The sequence below is a fragment of the Aedes albopictus genome, chromosome 3 (assembly GCF_035046485.1).
Source record: "Aedes albopictus strain Foshan chromosome 3, AalbF5, whole genome shotgun sequence".
Taxonomy (NCBI): Eukaryota; Metazoa; Arthropoda; class Insecta; order Diptera; family Culicidae; genus Aedes; species Aedes albopictus.
The window spans coordinates 426,538,647-426,561,561 of NC_085138.1; the positions used below are offsets into that span (position 1 = coordinate 426,538,647).

The 22,915-nt window shown below is 40.6% G+C and overlaps 1 protein-coding gene across 8 annotated transcripts in view; it reads left to right on the plus strand.

Moving 5' to 3' along the window:
• LOC109410678 (protein amalgam) overlaps positions 1–22,915 on the plus strand; it is a 373,824-nt gene that overhangs the window by 129,297 nt on the left and 221,612 nt on the right. For 7 of the 8 annotated variants that reach the window (XM_062856460.1, XM_062856461.1, XM_062856459.1 and 4 more), the window contains one exon: positions 5,061–6,023. In XM_062856460.1, coding sequence (XP_062712444.1) covers positions 5,963–6,023 — 61 coding nt within the window. In that variant the 5' untranslated portion in view covers positions 5,061–5,962. Of the gene's footprint in view, positions 1–4,711; positions 4,850–5,060; positions 6,024–22,915 lie in introns of those variants that run through there. The other variant, XM_029875830.2, reaches the window with a different exon arrangement.

The window sequence follows — 22,915 nt, forward strand, 5'->3', positions numbered from 1 at the left end:
TCGTTGTGGTATCAACGGCATCATCTAAATCACTTGGAGTGTCAATGGATGGTGAGTATACATGAAATTCGGCTGCAACCAAATTGGTAAAGAGATCCCAGTTGGTTGACCGGGGGTTCCTGAAACGCAAAGTTTTCAAAGTAACATTTAAATGCTCAAAAAAGATAAAGCGATGGTCAGATAAAGATTCTGACATCGTGCCAATTGGTCAGCTCGTGACTAATTCTACTAATTCAAACACTTCCTCTCTAGCAGATACAATGAAGGTTGGGCGGTTACCTATGTTGAGTAATGCAAGATCTGTACTACTTAAGTACTCCATCAAACTGGAGCCTCTCAACTTAATGTCTGAGCTGCCCCAGATGATATGGTGAGCATTAGCATCACTGCCAACAATTAGCGGAAGGCCTTTTGAAGTGCAGTATGCGATGACATGTTTGAAAGCATCCGTAGGGTATGGTTAAACATGCGGTAAATACCCCGAACAATAGACGTATTTCCTGTTGAGGTTTCCAATAGATACATCGATTGTGATAGCACATACATCTCTAGTGGTTAGTGCAGAGATGAGTGTAGCAACTATTGCGTTGTTGACAAGCACACAGGCTCGAGGCATGACACGCAAGTTTGCCTTTTCATGTTTACTGAAAGTAGCAAACACCGGGTTCACAAGGTTTCCTAGATAGAAATTTTCCTTACGAAAGTAAGGTTCTTGGACTAACGCCACATGGGCTGTACTCTTTTGTATAAGTCTGCAAAGATTGATCGTTGCTGTTATTTTATGCTGAAGATTGATCTGAGCTATCCTAACCATAGCCACTGCCCAAACTGGGTCAGATTAAACTCTTCGCAATAACAGCACAACAAAGAACAACAGCAATAAGGGGCTGTCCATAAACCACGTGGTCATTTTTTTGGGACTTCTCAACCCCACCCCCCCCCCCCCCCGCGCGTGGTCATTTGTCCATACAATTTTTTGTTTCTTCCATACAAAATGGTCATTGGCCGAACCCCCCCCCCCCCCCCCCCTCATGACCACGTGGTTTATGGAAAGCCCCTAAAACCAGATCGGTATTGATTGGAATACGTCAAAGGCGACAATACACAGAATACACTGTGTAAATCGCATAATGCGAAACCATATAGGTGAAAATTTTAACTAACTAACAACGTCTTCATAATCCCACCCTTATTTAGCCTCATGTGAGACTAAAGAAGGGCAGCTGATTGTCTCGGAGAAACACATGGTCCACTACAGGCCCGTGCACAGAAAAGGCTGCAAGGGAGAGGTTTTTTTTTTCTTTATTTTAGCGAAGGGCGGAGGGGCGCCTAGTCTATGGAACATCGGCAATGGGAGGGGTTTAATCCTCAAAACGCCTCCCTTGTGCACGGGCTTGGTCCACTGCACCATTGCTACGGTTAGCGCAGTAAGGGCAACATACTGTGGAGGGCGCCCTGGTACTCCACAGGCCCCGTTAGCGGTTAGGTTTTTATTAGACCCCCTTAGCCATTCATTCTTAGGCACGATAAGCATAAAGCCGCATCACACCATGAATTAGGGGTCATCTGTTGGTGGATTCTTACCACCGGAACAGGCGGTCCGTAGTATTATTCTTAGCAAATTTAGACAATCGCTACCGACACTACACAGTTATCTAGGCAGCCGAAAAAACGCCTTTTTTGTAGATGGGGCACTAGGGCAGTTCAGACTTTAAACATGTCAAAAATTCAAGGCTCCCATATGTTCGTTACAATCCTTGGTGCAACACTAGAGTCCTGTCAAATTTTCAGCCATTTTGGTGGTGGTTTAATGGTGGCCCAAGAGCAAAATAAGTTTATATGAGAATTACTATGGAGATTTTACAAAAAAGGTTCTCCGTGCTGTAGAGCATTAACACAGGGATGAAATCATATGGTCAAAGCCGAATTGAATTCTTCAGACCTCAATGATGAATGTTGCTGAAGACCGCAATTCGTTTTGACTCACGAAACAGAAGTTATTAATCAATATTCATCCATTCATGCTTGAACAGAAGACCACAGCTCGATCGACACGCTTGGCACGCAATCATAGTATGCGTTTTACCTTCTTGCACACCTTGCAGGACATCATCCATAAAGATGCGCATGCGAGTAAGAATTTGCCTATTAACTTTTTACCCGATTGTCGAAATATGTTCCGGTCTTCGGCAACATTCATTATTGAGATCTGAAGAAATCAATTCGGCTTTGACCCTATGACTTTATCCATATGGTATTGCTTCACAGCGCGGAGAACGTTTTTCGAAAATTCTCCATAGTAATTCCCATATAAACCTATTTTACTTTTGGGCCACCATTAAATCACCACCAAAATGGCTGAAAATTTGACAGGACTCTAGTTTTGCACCAAGGATTGTAATGAACATATGGGAGCTTTGATTTTTTGACATGTCTAAAGTCTGAACTGCCCTAATGGGGCACACGATACCTTCCATCCATTCCTCCGGTAATACTTCCTCCTCCCAAATCTTGGTAATGACCTAGTGTTGTGCGCTGACCAGTGCTTCTCCACCGTACTTAAGAAGCTCGCTTGGTAGTTAATCTGCTCTGGAGGCTTTGTTGTTTTTCAACCGGCCAACCTCCTCCTCAATCTCTTGAAGGTCAGGGGCCGGAAGTCTTTCGTCCTGTGCACATACTCCAAGATCTGTTACCACGCCACCTTCGGTACTTGCAACGTCGCCATTGAGGTGCTCATCGTAATGCTGCCGCCACCTCTCGACCACCTGACGCTCGCTCGTGAGAATATTCCCGTGATTATCTCGGCACATGTTGGCTTGTGGCACAAAGCCTCTGCGCGAGCGGTTCAGCTTCTCGTAGAACTTTCGTTTGTCCTTAGCGCGGTACAGTTCTTCTATCGTTTCGCGTGTTGGCGCTTCTGCCAACTGTCTTTAACGTGCCTCATTCGCTCTCGTACGGTGTTGCAACATTCTCGCCCATGCTGCATTCTTCTCGTTTTTCAGCTGTTCACATTCACCGTCGTACCAGTCGTTTCTGTGATTCGGAGTCGCGAAGCTAAGTGCTGTAGCCGAGGTACTACCTAACTGCTCTTCCGTTGGTAGGGCCACTGCTAACTGCTGCGCGTAGTCTTGAGCCACTTCTACGTTACGCAGCTGCTCGATGTTGAGCCGCGGCGTTCGACTTCGACGCGTGGTGATAACTGTCGATCGTTTTGAGCGCATGCATACAGCGACTAAAAAGTGATTCGATTCTATATTCGCACTGCGGTATATGCGGACATTGATTATATCCGAGAAGAATTTACCGTCGATTAGAACGTGGTCGATTTGGTTTTCTGTTTGATGGTCGGGTGATCTCCAGGTGGCCTTGTGGATATCTTTGCGGGGGAAGAAGGTGCTTCGGACTACCATACCACGGGAGGTGGCAAAGTTTACGCATCGCTGGCCGTTATCATTCGATACGGCGTGCAAGCTGTTTCGCCCGATTACCGGTCTGTGCATTTCCTCCCTTCCTACCTGCGCGTTCATGTCGCCGACAACGATTTTCACGTCACGTGGCGAGCAACTATCGTATGTTTGCTCTAACTACGCGTAGAACGCTTCTTTCTCATCATCAGGTCTCCCTTCGTGTGGGCTGTGGACGTTGATGATGCTGTAGTTGAGGAAACGGCCCTTAACTCTCAACATGCACATCCTTGCGTTGAACTACTGTCACCTGATCCGCTCGATCCCCGCTTTTCCACACTTTCTGTCCAGTCCAACAAAGTTCCTGCAACGCCACGATGTCGAAGTTGCGGGGATGTAGTTCATCGTTAATTATCCTAGTGACTTTCAATTTCATGTTCCAAGTTTCCAATCGTAGTCCTTATTTCGTCGCGTGGGTCTTTGCCGATTGTATCGAGTCGTATTTTCTGCCATGTTAGTGTCCCAACCAACACTGGGACGACTACGCTGATGGGGCTACCACTATGGATCTAGCTGGGCGTGATGCAGCATTTCTTGCTCAGCCGCTGGATGCCAGAACAGACGCTGTTTGAGCCGCACCTCCTTGGTGAACAGACGCTCGAGTCGTACCTCCTCAATCTGGCTGAAATCAGAAGGACAACAGTGCCCAGGCTGGACTACCAGCTAAGCAAACAACTCTTAGCTGGCGGTCTTTGTCATCGCTTGACCCGTGGATGCATGAGATAGGAACTTGTGAGGACCAGAGCTATATTGGACGCTCTCCTTATCGACCCACCGTTTTGCAGTCCCACTTATATGTGTTATTGCATAATATGTAAAACATGTTAATTAAACTAATCAAGTTGATACGTGAGTTAAATATTGAGCCGGGCGAAGGCCAATTTCAACAACGACGGTGACATACGATCGGATCAAGAGAATGATAGAAGCCGGGGAATTCAAAATATAAACATCGCGTCATGTTATTGACACAATACAATCCTGACATAATAGCAAGTGGCAGTGATTCTAGTGTTGTAGAAATATAGATTAGGAATAAAGTTCAGTTTGAGCTAGCTCGCCACGAGAAAAAGTTGTGTGTTTTTTTAAGAGAACTCATTGTTACACGGCTGAAAATGTAACGTTAGGCCTAGTGTTTGGACCACAGATCTGCTTTGTTTGTGATCGTTGATGAGTGAGGGCAGGTTTCACCTTTGAATTTAGATATAATTCAGTATTGTTGAAATACAAGTAGATTGAAAAAATAAACGTTTTAAATATTCACCAAAGCATATGTATTCTAGTTTATTTTTATTGTTACCAAATAATCTTGATAAATGAATCAATCGATAATGATTTCTCTTAAAGCGTAACACAGATATCAGCAGTAACTTGGCCAAAGAAATGTAAGGTTGCTTAAGTTTGGTCGGCGAACGTCTTCTCATATGTCTATTTCACCTGCAAAATGCATGATGTCATCGCGACCGGGTGGTATCAGTATATTTTTTACCAATTCTAACGATCCATATGTTTGTGTCCAGATTATTGCAGATCCAGGCTTTAAGCATATTCAGACATTGCTCCACAATTCATATTTTCTTCTCTTTTATTTTTCAGGAACTACCTTCATACACACAATCTTCGGAACTCAGAATCAAGACAAACCGATCGTGCAGTGCAAATAATCATAAAAAGAAACAACAGTGCGGGGGAATAAATGAAAAATAAATTTTAAGTTTACACCCGGCTGGGGCCTGGAACAACAAAAGCACATGCACAGAAATAATAGTGGCATACAAGTAATAATAAAGCAGTTTCCCTCCGTCTGTACCATAACTCCAAGGTGGCAGGTGGGTGAATGTTTGCTTTTCGGGATCTAGTTGAAGTAGTGCATACGGATAATGCTGCCTGCTGGTGTGTCGGTTCTTCGGAGACAGAGAAGCAACAGTAAATAGTGAAACCTACCTCCAGGTTCGAAACCAACCGTAGAGAAGAGATCAGAGTCGGTGGTCCAAATACGCCGGTTGTGTCTGTATTCAAGCGGGCTTACTACCCGGTGTGCTTAGTGTGACTCGTTGGGCCCGCCAGCCAGAAGTGAGAAAAGTTGTCGGCTCTAGAGGCCTCCCCACACCCGGTGCCGAAAGAAGACGTGCTGGCCGTGTTTGTGTCCGGGTGGTTGGTTGGTGGAAAATCGGAGCAAATTTTATAACAATAACCACAACAACAGTAAGTGTACACAGTGCACACATGCATGCATGCTGTACCAAGCACTTGTGAAAACCGAATAAGGAAACACCGGAAGCCAGGGGGAGAGAGAAAGTGAGGTTTGAAACCGGAAATCCCTTCAGAGATCTCGGCTTCCACGCTCGCAGATCCGGTGGTGCGGTGGGTAGAAGTGTGCAGTAGTGAGTGCTTTTGTGCTTAACGCGAGCAGCAGTGGCAGCAGAAAATTTGTCCTCCGGCTAAGGAGAACACTCGGGAAAGGAAAGACGCCCGGCGCGCACTAAAGGTGGAAAATAATGGCCGGATATGTGTGTCATATTTTACTATTCTTTCTCTTCGCCCAGGAAACGGCTTACGGTGAGTTCTCTTTTTTGCTTTGTGCCTTTCATATTTCGGTGTTTGAATTGTGCTGGGTAAATAGAATGTTTATTTTTATTGTTGGAGGTTAGGCAGGGGGTCGCAGTCATGAACGTAGCCCAAATTAAAAACGGAAAGCGTTCTTCTAGGTTTTTGTCTTTCTCGTACACTAAGTGTACTGGAAAGGCTACATGTTCTCTCAAAAAACGAAATTTCGAAAAACGGCTCGGAGGACCAACGCAGTTCGACGAATTGAGATGATGCATGTACGTGTGTATGTATGTATGTCTGTGCGCAAAATAAGTTCACTCACTTTAAAGGCATTTCCCATTGGCATATTTTTTCGGATTAAAGCTCGAATCGAACCGGAATTGTACCGCATTGTTTGCATTCAGATATGGTCCGGATCAATCACGGCGTTCCAGAGTTATGACCATTTCAGTGATCCAAAACTGAAGCTGGCACTATCAAGCGACGCATCAAACTGCCGCAATTTATGTAGCTTTAGCATGGTTGACGAATTCTGTGCGGATATCAATACTGGAGACCAAACATTCCACGATGTCGGCTCAAAATCCAAGATGGCGGCTGCTGAATACTGTTTTAGGCTCTAAAGTCATGCAATATGGGTATATTTGTTATGAGGAAGGAGTCTGGCATCCAAAAATGATTACCAAAATATTCACGATGGCGGTCTAAAATCAAATATGGCGGCTTAAATCTCAAGATGGCACCTGTTCAATGGAATTTAAGGACCTAAAATCACGCAATATGAGTATATTTGGAATGGGGAAGAAGTTTTGACTCCAAGAACGGCGATCAGAATATCCAAAATGGTGGTCTAAAATCCAAGATGTTGGCTTCAAAATTCAAGATGGCGGTTGCAAAACCATTCAAAAATGGCGGACAAAACATACAAGATAGTGCCTAAAATCCAAGATGGTAACTCCAAATTTCATCGATTTCATTTTAAAAAGTTTTATTTGAAAATTAAATTTGAAACGTTTTTTCAATGTTAACCATTTAAAAAAATATACATGATTTGGTGAGCTCGTTTCATGCTACTATTTTATTATGAAAGCTCACGTTTTGCATAGAAAGTTTGGACAATGTATTTTAAGACTCTCGGAAATATGTTGTCCTATAACTTTATATGATGGTTGGTTCTAGCAGAATTACAGATAAAAAATGTTTGTTACCCATGTTTGCTGTCAGGAATGTGATCGATTCAAGTTCTAAGTTCAATGATTCGGGTAATGTTCACACATATTTCCTGCCGTGTTTTTAGAATCAAGTGGTGCTGTTTTTTTACGACAAGTCTGTAATCACTAACATTAATTCTGAATAGTGATATCAGTAACAAATTTTGAAAACGACGTATAATCAATGGTGTAGCATTGATTATACGTCGTTTTCAAAATTTGTTACTGATATATGAAACCTCACACGGTCCGCGTTAGAATTCCGATTCTCTGTGAGAGAAATATCGAATACCAGAAAGCCAATTCTCCACAGAGTCCAATATTCAAATGGGGTTAGCCTTGCATACCGGAAAAAAGGTGCCGCTGCCTACGATGTGGACCTACGATGTGGACTGACTGTCTTAACCTGTCGACGATTCAAGCAATATTTCTGTCCCAAAATGAAAGCGAGTTTTTGTGAGTTTGTTCTGATTTTATCTATAAGTCTTGATCGCATTAATTTCTGTGCATACAACGACGCTTAGGCCTAGGCTTTCGAGCCTGGATGCCAGAATGAACAAGAGCATCGATGGAGTGACACCAACCATCTATGCACCCCTAACTTGCTTACTTATAATATTATACGGAACGGCTGACGAGATGACACCATTCTAGGATTTATTTTAAATGTAATTAACGACGCTGCACAGTAATTCTGGGCCACTGCAATGCAGGTCAGACTCGATAATCCGGAGTCTGACGCTTCACATTTCTCGCAAACGGAATTGCAGGATTTTGTCCAGAAAATTCTTCAAGAGTTTCTTCAGCAGTTCCTAGGCAACAAATTGATATTGATTGCGTTCCAGTATATTTGAGCAAAATCTGTGCAAAACAACTGTAATCGTTTGTTCGGCTCATCAACATCCTCGAGCTGATTTAACTCTTTGGAGCCGGAGGGGTCAACATGACCGCGGCGATGAAACCGAGCATGATAAACGTGTTTGAGGTCAGCGAGGTAACGGCAGCGAAGGCATAACAATCCGACTCCAAAGGATTAAGCTTCCCGAGCAGAGGAAAATATCAAAATCATAACAACGGAATCACAAAACCTGTTTTTATATCTCGGTTTGTTATTATTAACTTATTAAGTCATCACCGTTCCATAACATGTTCTGTTGGGCAATCTTATTTTGTTATGATTGTGCTCTTGGTATATATTCTTTAAATTACATTTCAATAACATGTTTTGTTGTAGCACAAGTTCAGTTATTATTGTGTCATTGAGACTAGTACAAATATTTGATCATTAATATTACAGTATGACCCATAAAAAATGCGACATTCCATTTTTTTGCAGTATTTGATGATTTTTAATGAAATAATCCCAATGAATTAAACTTTTTTGGATTAGGATACAATAAGGAGGTCATTGTCATACAGGATCTCTAAAATTTTTGTCAAAATATTCATTGGCCGCTTATATCCAGGCTGAGAATAATTTGAAGATTTTATTTATAGAACAGACAAGGATCAGGAGAATCTCTAGAATCGCTTAATCTTCTTTATTATCACTTATGTGGCACTAAAAAACGACGGGCTTGGTGGTCTAGTGGCTACCGCTTCTGATTCGTATGTAGAAGGTCATGGGTTCAATCCCAGGCCCGTCCCTTTCATCCTACTTTGTTTCTTTCTATCCACTTTCTCTCTCTCTCTTCACTACATATACAACTCATGTATATTCATATGTTCATAGCCATCGCTAGAACCAGAAACGAATTGAAAAAAAAAGTTGTTTCCCTTCCTTCCAACTTCCACTCACAGCACAGTGTATAAATATATAACGCCTATAAGTTATGCAACCAAAGCGTGCTGTGCCGCTTGACCTTATTCACCTTATTCACCACACAATCTATCACCTTACGAACACTATAAATAAATCCCTATCCATGGATCGCATAACCGACCCAACGGTGACTCCCAGATCTTCCATCCTTTCCATCTAACAAATACCCCATTCCGTACTGGTTGTGGGGATGCAGAGGTGCTCTCGTTCTTGAGTAGCAACAACCAGCGCACTCTAACATTCCTTTCCCTTCCCAACTGATTATAAGGACGTGGCCGGCGCCGTTATTGATCCAAAATGCATGAGCTGCTAAAATTGCACTTTGAGAATAAGTGGAGTGTCCCAGTCCTTATTCATTTGGATCTCAGTGCAATTGCTACCAGCTCAGATCAATCACGGAGGAGCAACCATTGACATGTATAGTCAGATTTGATCGTTTGATCGTTGATCGTTATCATCACTTATGTGGCACTAAAAAATGAACAATTGTCCCAGACAATTTTCGCCAGAGTTGCCAGGGCTCTAGTTTTAAATGTAGAATACAGCTTATAATGGCTGAAATTGAATTATACAATAGATGATTGTAAGGTCACTCAACTTGGCATTTGCTCAGCCTGCACAATGGTCGGAAAAAGATAAAGTTCGGCCAAAACTCTTTTTATGTGTTTAATCGAAGTTATAGGTTGCCTAGATATGTTATATAGTATTTTTAGTGTTTAAAAAGGGGTATTCAAAAATTACGTAATTTCAATATTTTCAAAAACGGTGAAAATCAGTAAACCCCATATTTTTGCGTTTTTTGTTAGAAAATCAATTCGAATTTAAATAAATGATCATCTTTCGATAAAATCCAATCAAGTTTGTTCAAAACGTGTGAAAAATGTGGAAAGATAAATTTTATATCGATAAAAAATGGAAAAATAACGTAAAATACATGAAAAAACATGACTTTTTTAAATAGCTTGAATTTGAAAAACTGCAAATTTCTGCAAAATATTTAAACGTTTTTAGGCAGCTCTAAGCATGATGTTTAAGATGTACTATTCGAAATTGCGGCGACACGTGACGACACGAACCGTTTTTTAACTTAAAAATTACCAAAATTTCTAAGGTACAATATATGAAAATTAGAAAAGTTTTGCGACATATTATTTTTGCACCATACGTGCATTCAAACAGTCCAATAACAAGCTTTCATATGCTGGATAACTTAAAACATATATTCCATTCTCAAAATATTATTATTTTACTTTTTTCGAATAATTCATTTTTCAATTTTATGACTTAGGCCACTTTGGCAGTGAAAATGTCATTGAAATACAAAAGCTGGTATGCTTTCAATTAAGAATCATAAAAGTACAATACATTAACTTTATTATAAGGTGAAATAAAGTTTAAAAATATCAATTTCGTTTTTTGGGAGTTTTGGCCGCCCCTTTGTATGGAGCCCGACCAATGTGGCCTGGTAAGAGCTAAGTCATTTGCGAGAGAACAAGTCAAATATCGTCATGACTGAATAAAGGATGAACGATTTTGAACAAAGGTTGTGTTGATGTTGAATAAGCTATGTAAGTCCTTGGTGCGAAAGCATTGATTAACTATCAAAACATCATTGTTTTGTTTACAGTTCAGCACTCCTCAATTTTGATAAACGAGAATCTTCAGCGAAGTCACGCAAAATAAATAAAAATACTGACTAATATCCATAAAATACTACCAAAACGTGGAAAACAACTATCTATTTCTAGAGAACGGTGGCAATTTCGCCGCCGTCAAAACGGTAGATCGGGAAGAACCCTCATCTCTATCGCTATCTCGATATTGGTGTTTTATAACCCGTAAGAAATCTTGTAATGCAGTGATCCTCCAGTCTGCTGCCTGTATTGCACTTACTGGATCCATTTGTGAAACATTAAACACTTTATTCTAGATCACTTCGGGAAAAGAAAAACCTCCATAAGAAACATTGCAAGAAATTCTAGGGAGTTTCTCGGTATCACGTGCGCCCCGTGGGCCGCCATTTGGTGACCACAGAATTAAGTGTGCCGCCTTGACAAACGAACGTTCGGCAGAATCTTCTGAAAATGACCAAAGTAGGTCGAAACGTTAAGAAGAATAAAGAAGAAGTTTTCAATCTTCACCGAATAGCACTAATCAGAATAAAAAACGGTGCCCAAAGCAACGATAGAGTAATTCGGAGTAAAAGTTCGCACGGGGCGAAATTTCTCAATGGGTCTTTCTCTGCGCACGAGTTGGGAACCCAAACAAATATGTATGGGTTCGACACATAATCAGGTCAGTTACTCGTCAATGAAAATTGAAACGATTTTGTTATGCTGAGGCAAACTTATGCAAAAAATATATGTTTCGAGGTTTTTTGGGACCTTTTGGAATAAGAATTTGTAGTAACAGGAAGAAGAAGAATCTCATAACCTATTGATGTCCGAGAATCGTTATTCCATAGTAGTTCGAGAGGTGCACTTGAATAAATAATAAACTACTAATGCTTCTTGCAGAAAGCAACTTTGTTAAAACCTCGACAGTGGGGCAAAAGTTCGCACTAGGTTTCTGAATCTAGTACATCAATATACAGAATACATTATCTTCGAAGCAATGATGATTTCGTCTAGAAACTTCTATGCATGTAAGGTACACCGGGGCAAGTTGAAACACGAAGTTTTGAAATAGATTTCAATACAATTTCTAAATTTTTCTTTCGTTTAAATATTGTTTGAATCAAAAACTATGTGTTATTGCATTCAAGCTGTTTACTATCATTGGATAACATCATGTTAACCCGCTGTTTCATCTTGCCCCACCCGTTTTAACTTGCCCCGGTGTACCTTATAAAATGTGTAGTATGCACCATCAAATCGTTCCGGCAGAGGGATTCAACTAAGTTTTGTAAGGCGTAAAAACATTTTAAAACATATTTTTCGTCATTCTCGTCGTGTCTTTTGTGTTAGTTTGCGAAGTTCTTATGTTCATCTACTTTACCGGGGTCTTTCATTGCTTAGTTTGTAAATTCACAGTTATAATACATCATCATACAGATGGAGATAAGATTCGAATACGGTCCCATTCAATAGTTTGGAATTGTAATTTTTACAAACTTGTACTTTAATAAATCTAAAACTAGTTAAAAAAACCCTAATTAATCCACCTAGCGGTGATGGTGCCTTTCTCGTGCTTTAAAATATCCTTTCAACAAAACTCGAGCGACATGTTGATGACATTGACATAAATACAAAATGAAAACTGCTTGCTAAATCTACTCATTATGGATACATTTTATATTAGCATAACATCCAATATTCAGAAAATATAAGACAACGATCCAAAACTCAAACCAAACAAGTGTCATGAAGCCGCAAAATTTTGAAACGTCATTTTAGATTTTCCGGTCATCATTTTATGACTCCGGATATCTACCCCAACTAAACTAACCGCCATCTTGAACATTGAGACACCATCTTGGATGTTCTGGTATTCATTTTTGGACTCTGCTCCTAAAATTACATAAAATAGTCGCCGTATTGAATATTGGCATGTCGTTTATGGTTTTCTGGTTACCAGTTTTGGACGAAGACCGGCATTCTTCCCCATTCAAACTATAGTCATATTGCAGACCTTGTGAAACAGCGCACAGCTTGGGTTTTCTGATTACAAATTTTGAATTCTGGACATATTTTCATACAAAATATGCCCATAATGCAAGAATTAAAAATCCTATAAAATAGGCACTAACTTGAATACTAGGCCATTATCTTGGACTTTGGACCGCTATTTTGGATACTCTGGTGGACTCCAAACAAATTTCCCATACCAAATACACTTATTTTACATAGTTTTAGAGCTCAAAATTCCTTAAAATAGCCACCATCTTCTGTTTACGCGATCAAATTCTTATTTTTCCATTCAACGCTGACCAATCCTGCTATAACTTTACACCTTAGGAATCTGAAATGGTACTATTTGATGAGATCGCTTTAGTTTTGTCTATATTTTGTTCTCATATATGAGAACTTAAACCTATTCGTCACTGTTGTTCATACCTAATGTTTATCAGGCCATTAAACAAAGCCACGATTTAATTCTTCACATGAACGGTGGTTCTACTACACAACAGCTAGTCTTTAATGTGATCTAAGGCTATTTTCTTGCTAAGCGTTCATTAGATTATCAAAAAATCTGCGATCTGATGTGTCGTATGTATGGGTTTGCTTCATTTTTATACTTGGTAATTTCGGGTGGGATAGCCAGATCTGATTCCATGAGTCATGGACCATGACACTACCGGTTGTCCCAATTATGGTCTGAGAATAATTTATTGCTATTTACTCACCTTTACCTAATCACCGCGATTTGATATATCGCATGAATGGGTTTGCTTCTCTTTTACTTCTAACCACTTTCGAAGCCACAGCTGAACCCGCAACACTACCGGGAATCTAATGTGCTCTGACCCTATTTTTCCATCAGGTTGTCGATAAGTCGTGATCAGTCTTTGTTCTACTGCTCGTGTTGTGTGTAGGTAAGAGGTAACGATAGCGCACGAATGTATCAAAGCCGACTGACACCCGACTGCGGCAACGAAATGAAGGTTGTAAAAAGTGTCGAATGTTTACAAGACTGGTCGTGATTTGATGTACCGCATCCATGGGTTTGGTTAAATTTTACATTTTACTACCCGGATCTGATTCCGGGTAACTACCGGCTGAACCAAATATGGTCTAACATTATTGTCTTGTTAACTGCTCATCGGTTAAATAAAAACGCTGCAAATTGAAGGTGTCACATGCAGGGTTTGACAATTTCGACGGGACTCTCTGAACCAATTCCGGACCACTACCAGTGACGTAAGGCTTTTTTGTAGCTAACTGTTCATCAGGTTATCGCAAAAGCCACGATTTGATGTGTCACATGCCTGGATTTGGTTCATTTTTACATTTGGCCTCTTCCGGCCACTCAAAACCGATTCCGAAACACTTGCTGACAGTTCATTAGGTAATCTAAAAAGCTGCTATTTGATGTGACGCATGTACGGGTTTGTTTCTCTTTCAGATTTAACCACTTCGGCGGGAACCCCGGAACGGGTTCCGGGACACTACTGGTTCAGATATGATCTGAGATGGTTTTCCTGCTCATTGTCCATCAGGTCATCGAAAATGCCGTGGTTTGATGTGCCGCATGCATGGGTTTGGTTCAATTGTATATTTGGCCACTTCCAGCGGGATGCCTAGAACCGGTTTCGGAACACTACCGGTTCAGATATGATCTGAGACTATTTTTCTGCTTACCGCTCATCAGGTTATCGAAAATGCCGTGGTTTGATGTGTCGCATGCATGGGTTTGGTTCACTTGTATATTTGGCCACTTCCAGCGGGACGACTAGAACCGGTTCCGGAACACTACCGGTTCAGATATGGTCTGAGATGATTTTCCAGCTCATTGTCCATCAGGTCATCTAAAATGCCGTGGTTTGATGTGTCGCATGCATGGGTTTGGTACAATTTTATATTTGGCCACTTACAGCGGGACGCCCAGAACCGGTTCGGGAACACTACCGGTTCAGATATGGTCTGAGACTATTTTCCTGCTTACCGCTCATCAAGTTATCGAAAATGTCGTGGTTTGATGTGTCTCATGCATGGGTTTGGTTCACTTTGATATTTGCCACTTCCGGCGGGGCACCCGGAACCGGTTCCAGAACACTACCGGTTCAGATATGGTCTTAGACTATTTTTCTGCTTACCGCTCATCAGGTTATCGAAAATGCCGTGGTTTGATGTGTCGCATGCATAGGTTTGATGCATTATCATATCTGGTCCCTTCCTGGGGTACCGTTCCGGAACACCTAAATGGCCATATCTCCGGAACGGCTGAACCGATCCGAACCATTTTCAATAGGAAACAATGGGACCAGATTCCGCGTCGAATGAACCGTCGGTCATTGAAATCGGATGAGGTTTACTGCCAAAAAGTGATGTGAGTTTTTTTGTACACACACATACACACACACAGACATCACCTCAATTCGTCGAGCTGAGTCGATTGGTATATAAGACTTGACCCCTCCGGAGGCTCTATCAAATTTTCGTTTTTGGAGTGAACATATAGCCTTTCGGTACACCTTGGTGTACGAGAAAGGCAAAAAAAAAATAGTTTTGCAGCAGATTTGAGTTTTTTCATGTATTTTGTGCGAAACGTATCTCTATGATTACCCCTCAATGTATTTTGACAACTTCAGTAACGCTGGAAAGGACAGCTCTTAGTTATAAGTTGTGGAAGTATTAATAAAATACATTGTAAACCAGAGCAGTACACCAGGACGTATTCCAGTTGAGCCGTAATGCCAGGAACAGAAAGAAACAGATTTCATGGCTAGAGTGAAAGGATGAGCAAGAATTAACATGAAATAAATGAACTTCACACTTATAAACTAGCCTGTAGGATGTGCGAACTTTTGCCCCGCATAATACGAACTTTTGCCCCCAGTATGGGACAAAAGTTCGCATTGGAGTTCTTCTATTGAACATTGTTCTACTAAAACTACAAAGGAACGTGAAGAAATCTAGTACTACGTTTTGAAGGTAACCCGTTTAACGAAGTATAACGATGTTATTTCTTTTTGTTTAATAATTATTTTGTGAAGTCTGTTAGGTGCAAAATGTTTCCCCGCTTGACTCTAAGTAAGTATTCTATTTGATTTTTTTTTAGATTTGCGTTCTATTTTTGGGATTTATTATGATATGCAAAAGTTTCTCACTAAAGGTGCCATTAGACTGTTTGTCATTATGCCAAATAATTGCCGTTGAAGTCTGACATTTATCCAAGGTAGCTATGAAATATTTGTAATGGGGCCTTAATGGTTTATTTACTACTAAAGGATGAATAAAAGAGCCCTAGTGCTAAACTTTCAGTTATGCTAATAAGCTGGATGAAGGACTGTAGAGTAGATGCATAATATTTATTTAACAACGAATGCTGAATAAGACATAGGTTGTGAACCCAACAAGCTTATATTCAACTTGTATCCAGCTTACATATCATTCAGCTGTTGTTAGAATTAACAACCACTGTTCAGCTATGACTCTCACTGTTCAGCTATCATTGTTACTTGCAAGCCCGTGCACAAGGGGGGGGGGGTTTGGGTGTTAAACACCCTCCATTACCGACGCTCCATACACTGGGCGCCCCTCCGCCTTTTGCCGAAATTGGGAAAAATCCCTCCCTTGGCGCCACTTCTGCGCACAGGCCTGGTTACTTGGGTACTTACGGTCAAACTGTTCATTTGGATCTCTGAACCGGGACTGCCGGGCGCTTGACAACTGGTTTGATAGGGCTGCAACGATCGTGGCAACTGACAACCGACGCATAAATGGTTTGACGCGACACGTAGAAATCGTTCTGGAGCATATATCGGAGACGTGTTATGATTATTTCATGTCGCAAGACAACCTGCACAATTGGGTTTTTAAATTAAGAAAAATTCAATGATTTTTTTTATTTTTTTTTTTAACAAAAGAGCACCTTTTCTGAGCCGCTATGATTTTTTTCAGATTTTTAGAACTTTATTTTGGTATCTAAAATCAATTTCAAAGAGATTTTTTGAAATCACCTTTTGACAACTGGGTAAGGGGCTGTCCATTTATTACGTAAGGCAATTTTTACGATTTTTCGACACCCCCTCCCCCCCTTGTAAGATTTTTTGTATGAAAGTCAGAATATTTTTGTATGGCACGTAAGATTTCTCAAACCCCCCCTCCCTCCATAAACCCTTACGTAATTAATGGACGGCCCCTAACTGCTTGACAGCTCCGCTCAGTACAAAATGCGACGAGGGGTGATTCGACAAATCGCTCCCATACAAATTTCAAATTGATTTTTAAATAGGTTCCAGGGCAAAAACATCGATGAAAATTTGGAATTCAGCTCAGTTTGGCATGGAGATTCAGAATATGGAATTATCTCAACACCACTAAAGAAGCCAATTGATCTTGGGAGGGCAATTGCTGATCGGGTCGTAAAGACCGCCCTGCAGAATCGTTTTAATGGTAGGGGAGACTGAGGAGACTTGATCCCTGGGGAGACTTGTTCCCCCCATATTTGCTCGGAATCAAAAACATTTTTCTTCTAGCATTATTTTTAAAAATTACTCCTGGACAAACGACTATGCTTTGGCTACAAGTGATTTCGATTGTACATTGCATTATTTTTTAACGACTGATGGTTTGTTTTCAGTCCTTCAGAAATCTTTTAGGCGATCCCGAAAATATCAATAACTTTATGAAAATTAAACTTAATCGTGTCAAAATTTCACAGCACATAGTTAAAATGAAATACTTTCAAACTTATTTATCCAAATAAAGCTGTTGTTAACATATTTTAATTAATTCAGCTTAGTATACACAACAGTGACATGGGGAGACTTGATCCCTCGAGGATTACTATTACACACACATTATACATGTGAAAAATAAAATTCTATTCGGAAGCCTCTTTTTACTTGAAATTCTAGTCTATTCAACGATAAAATGTGACAGATAATTATATCTTTAGTACAAACCAAGAGAAGGGGGATCAAGTCTCCCCATTTTGAAAATACGGCATATCCTTAAAAATTTAAAGAAATCTTACAATTTTAAACACTCCATATTCATCGAAAATACAAGAAAACTCGAAAAGAAAATGAATAGGAAGACTCTGGAATGATTTTCCCTTTAAATAAACCATGTGCTCAAAGGGGGATCAAGTGTCACCCATTTTTGAAAAATACCGTTTACACGGGGTAAGCTTTGAGCATCTCTGTTGACCACAGGAGCCTTGTTGGTCTCTATGTTTCGGATGGCTGTTTCAATCTCCTGCAGTAATGGTGCTTCAGAGTTCACGCGGATGATGCGCCGTATCCTTGGCGAGTCATGCAAAGATATTGAAGGTTGGTCGAACGTCGAAACTTAAAAAAGTTGTTCGCAGTGCTTAAAGCAACGTTTAAGTTGGCCAACTGGGTCGGTGAGAAGCTATCCAGTGGTGTCTTTTTAACTGGCATCCTCGGATTCATCCTTGCTCCGTAGAGTTTATCGTAGAGTAGGCGGTTATTGCCGATTGTGACGGCTTTCTTTTCTTGATTGACAAGGTTAGTAAGGCTGTCTCATCTGCAACAGCGTAAGACTTATTTTTCCTTTTGGCTTTCCTGATTCTGGCCCCACTTGACTTCTATGCACATTAACCCACTGTTTTACTGGGTGCGTAGCTCATTCAGGTTTCTTTCGCTCGTTTTAATAAAGGCCATCTTGATGTCCGTCCACTGCATTTCTACGTTAACACCTTCCGGAACATCCATCGCTTGAAATTCAAGTTCGGCAACTTAGAATTTCTTTACAACGAAATCTTCTAGTCAGAGTGTGATCAATCGTCGTCCGAATCTATCCTTCCACCGCTGAATCCGAGCACCGGCTGCGCATTAGAAGGTGATGATGGTCAGACGTGACATCCACGTTACGATTTTTTTCGGAAATGAATTATCTCTGGAGAAATTCCTTCAGAAGTTACTAGTGTAATCTATGACAGAGCTCTTGAGAGAATAACTATCAAAATTTCCTTGAAGAAATTCCTGCAGGAATCCCTGTGTATGCTCATAGAATCCCGCCCTGACGAAATCCTTACAGGAACACCTCCTAGAGCGATCTCTACATAACTCCTTTATAACGAATAGCTGAAGAAATCCCTCAAGGCGGATTCCCTCAACCCTTAATGATTCTCTGAAGAACATTCTGGAAAAATGTTCAGAAGAATTCATGAAGGGTTTTCTGAAGGAGCTCCAGGAGGATGCAATTGGGTTCTTTAGAGGTATCCAGATTTTTGCATAATCGGAATCTTCGTCCAAAAATTAGTCGAAATCCAAAATTTCATCATTTTTGGTATTTGGGAACTATTTCTTAAACAAATTTAATGTTTGTATGGGGATTTTTTTTTGTTCGAGGCGAATTGTCACTTTTTCGATTGAACTGTCATTCCATCCACGGAAATTAAAACTGTTTTGTTTATTTAACCATCAAAACAAAGGAATTTTGAACGCAATAAATTCACGTTATATTCAGAAAAATGAGCTCTTTCGATTAGGCTGAAGAAAATGGCCATATTTAATTTACTAAACAACCCAATAATCAAGAATTGTGTGCCTATCGATTTTTCTTCTTCTTTGCGTAACGTTGCCACTAACACAAACGCTTAGTGTTCTATGAACACTTTCACATGTATTAACTGCGAGCTTCCTCTTCCAATGACCACAGAGAAACAGACGTAGCACTTAGAACATATTTCATTAAAAAACTTCGTCACGAAAACGCAATCGCCCAATGCCAAATGAACTGTGTTTGGCCGGGGCGCCACTAGATGGCGGTAGTGAGCAAACGTCAAACAGGAGCAAAAACGATACCAGTGCCGCGAGTGGTCAATCTACCTACTACTGAATATTTGAATCAATCGTTAAAAAGGTGATCGACGGGAAGCGATGAAAGTGTGCTATTTAGTGGATCCCCCTAATATGTGATCAGAGATGCTATTATACCCAAGTAACCAAAAGTTGCGCTTCCCATGACAAAATGCACTTTCAAGTTCCGCGAAATCCAGACGAAGTTCCAAATGGAACTTTCTGGCTGCTTAAGAGGCTAACGATGAGCCTTGCTGGAACTTCGGTCACAAGTTCCGGCAAGGCTCATTGTTAGCTTCTTAAGCAGCCAGAAAGTTCCATTCGGAACTTTATCTGAACTTCACTGAACTTCAAAGCTGCTTAAGATGCTACTCGGAACTTTTAAGTTCATAGAAGTTCAGTTGAATAGCATTGTGTTTCAATGAAGATTAAATTTATTTCTTTTACAGAAAACAACTGTTAGGCAAACACGAATAAAAGACAAATATGAATTCATCAAATCAATGAATACTAGGCTTGAGTAAAAAAAAAATGCCGGCCATCGGATTCGAACCGATAGTCACTGCGGGAGATCCCTACGCTCTACCATAGTACTACAGTTGCGATTGAGTGAATAGCAGCTAAAATCTGACTTGAATCAATTTTCTGACGGCAGCTAGTTTTGCACATTTGTACAGTAGTGAAGTTAGCTTGACTTAGTCGAGTGTCTTCAACAGCGCAGCGGTAAGACGGCAGGCTATCACGCAGGAGGATCCAGTTCAAATCCTACATAGCAGCGACATGTGTGAAAATATAATTATCAGAAGCAATTTCCAGACATGAATCACAAACCCCCACCAACAGGGTTGTGATTCTGGAACACACATTTTTGTTTCTGCATGAATTTTGTCAAAGTTCTGTCAGAAGCTGCTTAGAAGGCTATCCAGTGTGCTTATGTGAACTTTCAAGTTCCAAAATTACTTAAAAATGAAGCTGCTTAGAAGGCTAATGAGCACCCCGAACGAGATGCTTAGCTTATAAGGGGCTGTCCATAAACCACGTGGTCATTTTTTTGGGACTTTTCAAACCCCCCCCCCCCCCCCCCCCGCGTGGTCATTTGTCCATACAAAATTTTTAATTTGTCCATACAAAATAGTAATTGGCCGAACCCCCCCCCCCATGAACACGTGGTTTATGGACAGCCCCTAAAGTACCCTTTTATCTGAACTTTTGGTTACTAGGGTATGTTCCCCGTTTGTGGTTACAAGAAAACAGGTGAACCCCAAAATGACACACCTTGATGACACCAGTGGATGACTGCCAGTAAATCCATCTAACGACGAAATAATCTCGCAATTGCGATAAAGTATGTGATCTAATGCGGTAGATTACTCGGTCGACAATGGTTGAGCGCAATTCATTTTCTTATTTATTGTATTCTGTTGGTCAGTGGTTGGTCGCTGTTGAATGTTTACCCGGTTGGTTTTATAAGTGTGATGAGGAAGAAACAACCGTTTGCGTATTAAGACTCCATTTCCCGGCTTTATTCGAGGATAAATGACACTTAGTGGGATAATCAATTCAGCTGAAAGAGAGAACGAACCTGAAAGAAATGACCGTAATCCGGCAGTTGTTATTAATGGAGGTCAAAGATAATGGCCGTCGACGAAGGCGAAGGAACCTCTCGTTGAGATTTGTTTATTTAGAAAAGTTCTTCTTGGTTGAACAGTTCATAAATTGTAGTCGGCGTTTATAATTCATGAACAGTAATTTCACGAAATAATGTGATTGCACAGTCAATAAAATTTCCTGAATAAAAACCCTTATATAAATTCATCCTCAACAGTTCAACTATGGATTGATGGTATCTCATCCAATGAATTGCAAATGATGTCAAATCACATTAGGATTCCCCTAACAACAATCTCCACTGAAAAACAATATCAAGCATCGTTTCCCATTGCACGAAATTGCTTCCTCCCGATGTCATTCCGATCCTATTAACTTTCCAACAAACGACCACTTTCAGCCCGAGCTAATGTTATAATCTCCCCTTGTTCATCAAAAACTCGAAAGCTCCGAACCGTTGTTCAAAAAAATCGTTGTCTAGTATCCCCTCGGAATCGCATCGCAACATAAAACCGCATTCACATTTAATATACTTCCTCCGTCGCGTCGTCCGTTTGCGTTGTCTGCGTTGGCTGTCTACTTCCCCGACCAACAACAATGGAAGATTTGCGATCCTTTGATATTTCCACATTTATCACATTATCCGTATATTTGCACAATTACACCGTCGCGTCGTCGTCGTCGTCGTCGGAGCGTCCTACCTAGTATCGTATATCCACTGTCACTTTTATGAGATTCTCAAACTCGCAACAATAGAACGGTGACGGGCGCAGCAGTTCTCGGCAGCTGAACAACGCACCATCTATTTATCGTACATAAGTATCTCCCCCTGTCACGTGGAAGATGAACGTACGTATAAATACAGTTGAAGGAAGGATATTAAATTCCAGCCGCAATTATTCCACTTCACTCATAATGGGAAAAGAGAATTATTACGTGCACTATTTGCACACTTTTTTTTCCTGGAGACGTTGTCCAGGAAACCAATTGAAGGTATCTGACTGAATACGCCGACATAACCCGTATAGTTGGCACGGTTATTCAGCATGCCCATGCAGATGGTGAGAACTTTTCGTGAAGGATATTTCCTAGATTTCTTTGGGCATAGAAGTAGCTTCGTGCTTGCCACACGATATACACATGCAGAGGAAGTTTTTAGAAAATAAATGTGGAAGTGTTCATACCTAGAACCCTTAGCAAATTTGTGCCTACTAGCTTCTATATCTATACGTAATACGACGAAATTGAACTTAATAACATTATATTTTAAAAGCATTATTTAACCCTTCAGCAGTCACGCTGTTGTATTTAGTACATTACAAGCCTAACTTTACCAAAACACCGTATGTAACATATGTAAACAAAAAAGAGATTTTCACATGGGGCGCTGAATGTCGTTAAGGACTACTTTTATCACTCACCTTTGGGGGCTGTCCATTAATTACGTAAGGGATTTTTTACGATTTTCCGACACCCCCACCCCCCCTTGTAAGATTTTTTGTATGAGAGCCCAAAATTTTTTATATGGCTCGTAAGATTTTTCAAACCCCCCCTCCCCCTTTAAACCCTTACGTAATTAATGGACAGCCCCTTGGGGATGATTTGTGAAAAAAAAAATACCCGGATTTTTCACGTTTCTGAAATGCTCAATGTAAGAGTTGCTATGGAAACAGCAAACTTTTCCTTCGATTTTCTACGTTCTTGGATTTTGTGCGGTGAGCAATTTCTGGAAGATTAAAGATTTTAAGGACTAGAATTTTCTGGTTCCTGTATGAGTACTTTTTAAATTATCTTCCAATACTATTCACTGGAGGAATTCCTCCAGAAA